The sequence below is a fragment of the Pyricularia pennisetigena genome, chromosome 3, assembly GCF_004337985.1.
Source record: "Pyricularia pennisetigena strain Br36 chromosome 3, whole genome shotgun sequence".
Classification (NCBI taxonomy): Eukaryota; Fungi; Ascomycota; class Sordariomycetes; order Magnaporthales; family Pyriculariaceae; genus Pyricularia; species Pyricularia pennisetigena.
Genome location: NC_043742.1, coordinates 3,560,685 through 3,569,214, shown reverse-complemented (window position 1 = coordinate 3,569,214; position 8,530 = coordinate 3,560,685). Strand labels below are relative to the sequence as shown.

The following is an 8,530-nucleotide window of genomic DNA, read 5'->3' as shown; positions in this document are numbered from 1 at the left end:
TCAAGCCTTGACACACTCTATGATGGCCATGGGCGAGTCTGCACTCCTCGAGACGCTGCTGACCCTCAACCCTGCCTCCTTGACGACGGCCTCAAAGTCCTCCATGGTCCGCTCCTTGCCGCCGCACGTCAGCATCAGCATGTCCATCATGGCCGTGAGCGGGTGTGGCGGGTTCGTCGCCACGTCCTCGGCGATGAGGATCCTGCTGTCGGGTGCCATGGCCGCCGCCGTGTTCCTCAGTATGTTCACCGCCAGCTTGTCCGAGTAGTCGTGCAGGACGCGTCGAAGATAGTAGATTAGCGCCCCTGTGTGGTTGAGAGATTGTGTGAGTTAGAGTTGGGTCGTCGAAAGCAAAGCAAGTGCTCGTCGCCACGCGCATAGTGCCAGACAAGAGAGAGAGAGAGAAAAAAAAAGCGGAGGCGGGGATGAGACGGGTGGGTTTTGTCTCAAAGGTAGTGGTGGCGAAAAAAAAGAGAGAAGAAAACACAAAAAAAAAAAAAAAAAAAAAAAGAAAGAAAAAAAAAACACTAAACAGTTACCTTTTTCAGGCGACTCCTTGTTAAAGTCTAAACCGGCCAATTTGACCCCCCTGAGAGACTCGGGAGCCTCCCTCTTCAGCTGATCAATGATGTGGTGCTGGTCCTGCAGCATGAACCTCTCCTTTGGGATGGCCGGGTTCTCAGCCTGGATGGCGACGACGCAGTGGCCGGTGCCGCCGCCGACGTCGTTGATCAGCACGCGGTCCCCTCCCGCGTCCCTCTCGGCCTCCTCGGCCACCCAGCCAAAGTCGTAGACGCCTGTGATGGGCATCCTGGCCGCCGCGGGCGCGATGCTGTGCATAAAGGCCGCGATCATCTCCGGGTGCCGCTCCAGGTGGTCCCAAAAGGTCAGCTCCGGCATCCCCACGGCGAACGTGGCCGGGATGTGGTTCTGCTCCTGCGGCTCGCGCGGCCCGTACTCGGTAAAGTACTCGGGCAGCGAGGCGAAGGCCTTGACCGCCACGCTGTACCTGTCGTTGGGGGGTAAGTTGGGGTTTCGATTGTCAGTTTTGAGGAGTTTGCCAATGCAAATGCCCCCAGTCGTGAGATCTCCATCTCCGCAGAAAGGTGGCCTGAAAAACCTACAGCGTCTTGTGAAAGTCTGATCCGTGTGTGCCCTCCAGGTAGTTCAGCGACCTGGGGGTGTGGGAGATGCGATCGACGCCCTCCTGCTTGAGCAGCCCTACAGACACCAACATCCATGCCAGTCTGCCTACATCAGCCGAAATCAGGGGCAAAGTTTGTTAGTTTATTATCTCCGGGTCTCTGACTCTCCGTCCTCGTAACCACCGCATTCGTCACTTTCTTCCTTTCCCCCCTAAAAGAGAAACTCACGCAGCAGTTGCGTTTGCACCCCAGTCTGGCCAGCCAGCTCCTCGTACGAGATGCTGCTCCCCGGCGCTGCAGGCATGGCGTCAAAGACCTTCCACAGCTGGAACAGCCGCACCACGGCCGTCAGCGACGCGTTCTGCAGCGTGTCGGCCCACTGCTCCGAAGGGTCCTTGAGCAGCGACACGATCTCCTGCGCGGCGTCCAGCGCCTCGTACCGCCGTGCGCGCGCCGCTGCTTCGTCGCCGGCTTTGACCGACACCCGGAGCTCGCGGGCTCGGGTGCTCAGCTTGGCGGCCAGGTCGTCGAGGGCGTCAGCTGACTGCGAGAGGGATTCGAGGGCTGCCATTTCTGGGTCCTTGGATAGCTTTGTTTTCTGTGATTTGGGATGAAGTTTGTGGCAAAGAAAAAAAAAAGGGGGTTGCTCAACCAATCGAGGTCTGAGTCCGGTTTTCTGCTTTTGGTTGAGGAATGATAGGAGTTTGGTGATGGTCAAAGGGCGAGGCACGTGGATTCGTCCATTGTTAACCTTTGCCATGCGGTCAATATTACCTTCATTCGTCCGTTCGTAGACGGTGGAGAACACGGGTGTGGGCAACATGCTTGTTGGTTTCCGTTATAAGGGATGAGATGAAACCAGAGTTTCCTTACTCATGGCAGACATCGTGCTGGCAACAGGTTCTTGTTGCTGCTTGCGTGAAGCTTGCTTGCATCGTGCGGAGAATGGGATATACCTTGGCAAGTAAATCCAAGCCTGAACACCGCGACCCATACTCGGATTGCGTCAATAAGTATATGCAATATTGGCCCGATAGACCCGTCGGCGTAAGTGTTGGCGGCCTCCGATCAATCCCCACTTATTCCGGCTTTGAAACAGCAGAACCCGGACATCTTACCGTCTGTAGTTAGGCAGGTCGGCGACTAGATAGATGAGTATTTACAACGGTAATGTGGAGGTGGGCGTTAGGTGTGTGAACATCTCCCTCTGTATTCATATTGAAGTGTCCCAAAAGCGAGTGCTAGCTACAAGAATAGACTGCTTGACGAGTTGCCCCTTTCTGAGTCCCTCAATTCAAACCCCACGCCCCAAGCACGCACTAATACTAGCACTGTAACTATAGACGAGTCACATCTTCAGCTTCCTGACGACCCCTGCTTCTTTATGTTCCCACGCGCCGTCTGTGTCAACATTTTCACTGTCCAATTCATGATGACAGGTCAAGGAAACCATCCTGGTTGCCGGACCAGCATGGATTACACATATTCTTTTTAGAATCGAGCCGTAAACCTTTGAGGCAGCATCTAGGCAGCCCATGACTGTCTTGGACGAACTTGACACTTCAAGCTTCCCAATGCTCTGAAGCTTCACGACCATGCCTCCAAAGGCCTGAGTATCCTAAGCTTGACGACTACAGATGCACACTGTAGAAGGAGGACTTGATCGCCGGGACAGAATCATCGCGCGCGTCAATGATGGGGCATGAAGAAAGTCACGTATGACCATTCACTGCCCCGGGCTCCAATATCTTGTTCAGTGACCAACAGAAGGTTATGTAGGCAAAGACAATGGGGGCGGTTGTGCGCTGCATTGCTATGGCGCCTCAGCTGCTGGTCGGCTGCCAAGAGCCCGTCTTGGTCAAAATTTGGTGTCCTAAGGTACTATTTTGCTTGGCATCGGTGAAGATGCTCCTGTGGCTGGATGCAGTTGCACATAAGTGTCTGACGTAGGTGCGGCCGAGAGGAGCTGGAGAGTTCTTGGACTAGTAGTTCAACCAACTCGTTCTAGACAAACTGGGCATTGCAGTATGCTGCATGGTGTAGGCTTTGTTTTTGTTGTTTCCATCGAGGGACTGTCACAGACACGAGGGTGGCTGCTCCGAATCAGTTGTGTGTCGTATGTTTGTGTGACTGAATGCTCTAGCATGACGAAAATATCGTCCTCTTTGGTAATGAGAGCTTTGGTGTCGGGAAAGATTGAGTGAAGATCAAAAGTGCAATCTCCGCGTCGACAAGCTGACCATGATATTGTCGATCACAATGACTTTGACGACGTGATGAGCGGCAGTATTGTGGCTGCGTGGTAGGTCTCGACTCGAGGTGGGCATTGGCACGATAGGATTTCAATGAAAACAGGGTGCCCTAGTCTTTTGGAGGAGCTGTTAATACTTTTTTTTTGAAAGACATCTGGGCTTCTAACCGAAAAAGTTTCTGTTCAGCAAAGGAACTCAACCCTCAAATGTGTAGCAGTTTGACATCTGTGCCGTATTGATCATGGTTCATGGGCACAGCCACATCATCCATGTTGGCTTGGTCTTCTGGCCCCTGCGAGCATACGAGCTTACCATTGAGTTGATCTGGAGACTGTCCGAGCAAAAGCCGCGGACGCCGTAGAGAGGTTGAGAAAGAAAGTAGAGTATTGCGGGCTGCTCTGAAAGTCCCAAAAGTAGATAGGCAAAAAGAGAGGGCAAAAAAGCCCAAAAGTATTGGGACAATTGAATATGTGACCGTTTCCACGCATGAGAAAGGTTGCGTGGATGGCAAAGAGGAGCTAACAAACACTTGACACGGCGCGAGAGCAGACAGAACACAGACACACCTGTTGTTTGACAAGGATCTGGCAGCCGAAAGCTTTGGCGACTTGGGTTGATACCGAAAGTCTTGGGCAATCTTTCTTGGTAAGATTGTGGCAGACACAAGATTCGATTCTTACGGGCATAATGGGGTAGAACGAAGGGCCATTTTCGAGGTTCGAGCCTGGAGGTCTTGGTTTCGGAGGAGAAAAGAGTGATTGACGGATTCGATGCAAACGGAATGTGTCGTCTCATTACGAGCCGAGGATAGAATGCGTTGAGTAGCAGAACGTGTAAGTCTTGGAGTTTGCGTTGATTGTATATGGATGAGCTGTTTGAAAAGAATGAGGCGATGGGGATGGTTGGTTGTTTGTTGCAGAGATGCTCGATGTTCCCTTGAATTTGAAGCTAGCCCCTTCCCAGAACAGACAAACGCTGGGACGAATTGCACAAGGGACTGTCAAATCTATTGGCGACGTCCACACTGGCAAAAAAAAGCATTAAATACATTTGATTTACATGTCATAAATTTGTGAACAGGATAACAGTGGTAAAGCTGGCCGCAATTGCCTGAGAGGGCGATTGTAGACTAAACTTTATCTGCAACAAAAAACCAACTGTTCACATCCCCATTTGCTGAGCTTCATCTCGAAGTTTGTGTATACGGAGAAGCCAAACGTATCCATAAATCCCAGAATGTCAATGAGAATCTTGCGCGCCCCAACCGTGCTATCGTCAAAGGCTCATCTTAGTTTCCAACGTTTTGCCTGTGAGATTGTAACGCTGGAGCTCCCCCGTGTCGAGAAAGACATACCTCAGCTCTCGAACGAAGCCGAAGGGAAAGTCGCCAAACATTTTGAGCCGATCGCTCTTGTCCTTCTCGAAAGACATCAGAATCCAGTCCGACCACGACAGCGGCGACGGAAGCGGTTGCTTTCTTGGAAATATTGAGTCTGAGCTGCATACTGCACGATGTTATCACTGTTAGATTCCTCATTCCTATGTCTGGCGCTGCTGCTGGCAGTCGCCAGTGATTTGAGGAAAGGAGATCCGAAATGCCTACAACTTTCACAGAATGACCTGGTCAGGGGCAAGGCAGCCTGCGCGACCCAGCCATTGTTTGATAAGATATTGAAGATATCCAAAATTACGCTGGGCCAAAGCTCGTAATCACCCAATAGGCTAGGATCATAGTTGCGAAGCTTGATCAGATCCGCATCGCGAAACCGCTCTTCGGTTCCAATGCCTTTGGACCAAGTAGTTGATATAAATGCACCGATGACCTTGTTTTCCTGATCTGAAAATTTGTGAGACCGGATTTGAGGCCTTTCAGGACGACCTGACTTGAAACTCAGATAGGCAAAGTTGAAATTCGAAGGTGTGGTTTCTGCTCTCGCTCTTGCTGTCGTTGCCGCCGCTGCTGCCGCTGCCTGTGAATCTTCAAATGAGGGCGGAGCTGCATCCAAGTTGTTACCCTCTCTGTTGACACGCACGCCTGTTGATCCGCCTGGTAAATATGCCAATGGCTCAAGTAATGGCTGAAGTGGGTAACTTTCGGCCTCTTGCTCGATGAACAAGTCTGACGAGTCCATGTTGTCACCTATAATGGCAGGAGAAAAGGAAGTTGTGAATAATTGGAGGTGAAACAGGGCTATTTTAAATCAGGAATTGCCAGCCTGGGCACAAGCTTCAAACAAAGGCGTCTTAGCAAAGATGGTCAGTATTTTTTGCTGAATCAAAATTGCAGCAGACAAAGGAAGAGCGAACTGCTTTTATATTTGAAGATTTCACCATTATCAAACGCGCAGAATGGAACCGCTCTGGCACTTGCTTTACATGAGATAGAACGACCACAGAAATCAGCTAAAGCTTAAAGCCCATGCTGCTTTATCTCCATCAGCCCGATGCTGGGCTAGTTTGCTTAGAACAATTTCTTTCAACTGGGATAGTATTAAAACAAGTATTAGCCTTCGTCCCATTGACTAACCTTGTCAACCAACCGGACACATATACTTTGAATTTGAATAATTAGCCATTTTAAAATTGACAGATTAGTTACTAGCCATTCTTGGCTATGCAGCTGCTCAAACCTCTACGCTTTGTCAGGGCCGGTTTGTCAGACATGTGTGATATTCGTACTTGATATGGGCTTGCCAGGGTTTTGCAGTCTCTTGTGCATTCATACCTACAGTAGTTGGGAACTTGACCAAGAACCTGCCCTTGAATCTCCACCAATCTGTTTTCACGTCCATGGAAACTGATTTCTCATCAGTAGCCTGCTTTACCACGTACTATAAAAAGGGTATAAAAAACATCAAAACTCGATTCGGGACACAACGCAGCTATGAGCAAGAACCACGAACAAACCCATAAATGGGCTTTATAAAAACGCTGTTTCGCCACCCATGTCCTTGAAAAAATCTGGCATCTAATTTCAAACAAAGAGCGAGCTAACAAACACTAACGCAAAGAGACAGACAGCACACAGACACACGAACCAACTGGCCACAATGGTTACATTCGAAGATTTCTTGGCGGCAGCAATGGCCTCTTTTTTTGGCCATTTGATGTCCTGGTTTGTCCAGGCCATTGCAGATGAGAGGAGGGGATGGCCAGCAATAATTGGCGGCCCAAGGGCCTTTTTCGCCTCTTAGGGCTCCTTTGGGTGCCATTTTGGGTAACCTTCGCAAGGGGCGCCCCAATGAACGGGGAAATAATCTATGGCCAACATTATTTGCGGATTTATGATGATTGAGTGAGCGTTTTTATTGTTTGTCTTTTTCTTGTCTTTTTCTTGTCTTTTTCTTGTCTTTTTCTTGTCTTTTTCTTGTCTTTTTCTTGTCTTTTTCTTGTCTTTTTCTTGTCTTTTTCTTGTCTTTTTCTTGTCTTTTTCTTGTCTTTTTCTTGTCTTTTTCTTGTCTTTTTCTTGTCTTTTTCTTGTCTTTTTCTTGTCTTTTTCTTGTCTTTTTCTTGTTCTTCCTTTTTTTTCCTATTTTCAAAGTCATTTGTGCTTGCCTTGGTTCGTCGACGGCCTTTTACGGCATTTTGAGGAACTTTAATGTATATTAGCGGGCGATCATACTCTGAACCTCCTCGTGGTTTCGCCTGGGAACAGGCAACTTATGTTGCTAGCCAAAGCAGAGTCAATAGCTAACCCAACTTGCTTCATTAACATCACCAAATGGTGGCTATCACATGTACACTGGCTTCCATGAAACAGAAATGACAAGTTACCGTGCAAACCACGTCACCGATGCCACACCGGCTGGCCCTGCACCCACCCCTTCTGCCGACAGCATATCATGACGTCCGTCTCCCTCCCCTCCTGTCCGCACGTCATGTCCATGCTGGTGTAAACGCTGAACCCAAACGCCTCCATGCACTCGAGGACCCTGATGATCATCATGCGCGTCGTGACGGTGGCCTGGCCGTCGGGCGCCCACGGGTAGCCGTGGAGGTGTATCTTGAGCCTGTCGCCGGCGAACTCGTGACGCTTGAGGATGCCTGTGCCCTGGAAGACCTGCACCAGCCCCGAGGCCAGTTCTGGCGGCAGGTCGCCGATGATTTTGGTCTTGCTGTACGTGTCGAACGACATGATTATCCAATCGCAAGGGGGCGGTGGGGGCGATTGCTTTCTGAAGAACAGAGCGTCTGGGATGGTGTTTAGTTCAAAGTTAATACTGGAGAAAAAGTGTGCGCCGTTACTTGCCAAAAAAAGAAAGAAAAAAGAAAAAAAATAGAGTTAAGCATAGAACTCAAAATTCCCGACTGACCTTTGTCATATTCCTTGTTGCTCATGTCCAAGGTAGTCTGCAGAACCCACCCCATATCGAACAGCACATTGACGAGGCGCATGACCAGGCGCCGCGAGTTGTCATCTCCGTTGAACTGACCCGACGAGAACGGCCACCTACGGCACTTGATCTCGGTCGCGCCGCCGTACGGACGCACGTCCTTGATGCCCTCGGGCCAGACGCGGATCACCACCTCGCGCACCGCGTCGACCTCCTCCGGTGGAAAGTTGATGAGCCGGATGCGGTCAAACATGTTCAGCGTGACGCAGGCGAACTGCGAACGGAACACGGGCGCCGAAGACGAGGACGAAGACGCCGCCGCGGCCGGCGGGGCCGCGTGCGCCTGCGATTCCTGGAACGACGGCGGCGGTTGCAGGTGCTGCTGCTCGGGCTGCCTTGGTCCCTTGGCCGGGTCGGACGGTGCTTGTGATGGTGGCTCGCCTTGTGACAGAGGTCGTGGCGGCTGAGGACTTGTGCGCCCTTGGCTGGAGAAGGGATTCCACGAGTGTCTAGATTTCTTTTCGTCGGCCATGCTGGAGGTTTCTGGGCTTGATTGCCAAAAAAAAACCAAAGTTGCCCAAGCTATCTCAAAGTTGTCCTGGTTACCAGCGCGCCTAACCTAGACAAGCGTGTAGATTTCCGTTTTGCTTTGTTTTGTGTATTGGTATATCTTCTTTTGGTTATTTCCACCACCGACAAGATTGACTCGCAAATTGTAAGGATACTGATAGGTCAGGTAGTTGAAGGCGCCCGCTAAGGTCTTAACAATAAATATGTCAAAAAAAAAAAAAAAAAAAAA

The 8,530-nt window shown here is 50.3% G+C and overlaps 3 protein-coding genes across 3 annotated transcripts; all 3 read right to left on the bottom strand.

The window, feature by feature from the left end:
• On the bottom strand, positions 1 to 1,716 carry PpBr36_02720 (uncharacterized protein; the record flags this gene model as incomplete). The annotated part of the gene is made up of 4 exons (XM_029889898.1): positions 1 to 305; positions 540 to 1,009; positions 1,125 to 1,251; positions 1,374 to 1,716. 4 exons carry the CDS (start codon positions 1,714 to 1,716, stop codon positions 1 to 3), a joined length of 1,245 nt encoding a protein of 414 aa, XP_029754365.1.
• Positions 1,717 to 4,672: 2,956 nt separating this feature from the next.
• Positions 4,673 to 5,529, bottom strand: PpBr36_02719 (uncharacterized protein; the record flags this gene model as incomplete). Its single annotated transcript, XM_029889897.1, has 2 exons — positions 4,673 to 4,870; positions 5,089 to 5,529. 2 exons carry the CDS (start codon positions 5,527 to 5,529, stop codon positions 4,673 to 4,675), a joined length of 639 nt encoding a protein of 212 aa, XP_029753404.1.
• A 1,655-nt stretch (positions 5,530 to 7,184) lies between these two features.
• Positions 7,185 to 8,263, bottom strand: PpBr36_02718 (uncharacterized protein; the record flags this gene model as incomplete). The annotated part of the gene is made up of 2 exons (XM_029889896.1): positions 7,185 to 7,588; positions 7,711 to 8,263. The coding sequence occupies 2 exons, from the start codon at positions 8,261 to 8,263 to the stop codon at positions 7,185 to 7,187; spliced, it is 957 nt and encodes a 318-aa protein (XP_029753403.1).
• Between the last annotated feature and the right edge of the window lie 267 nt (positions 8,264 to 8,530).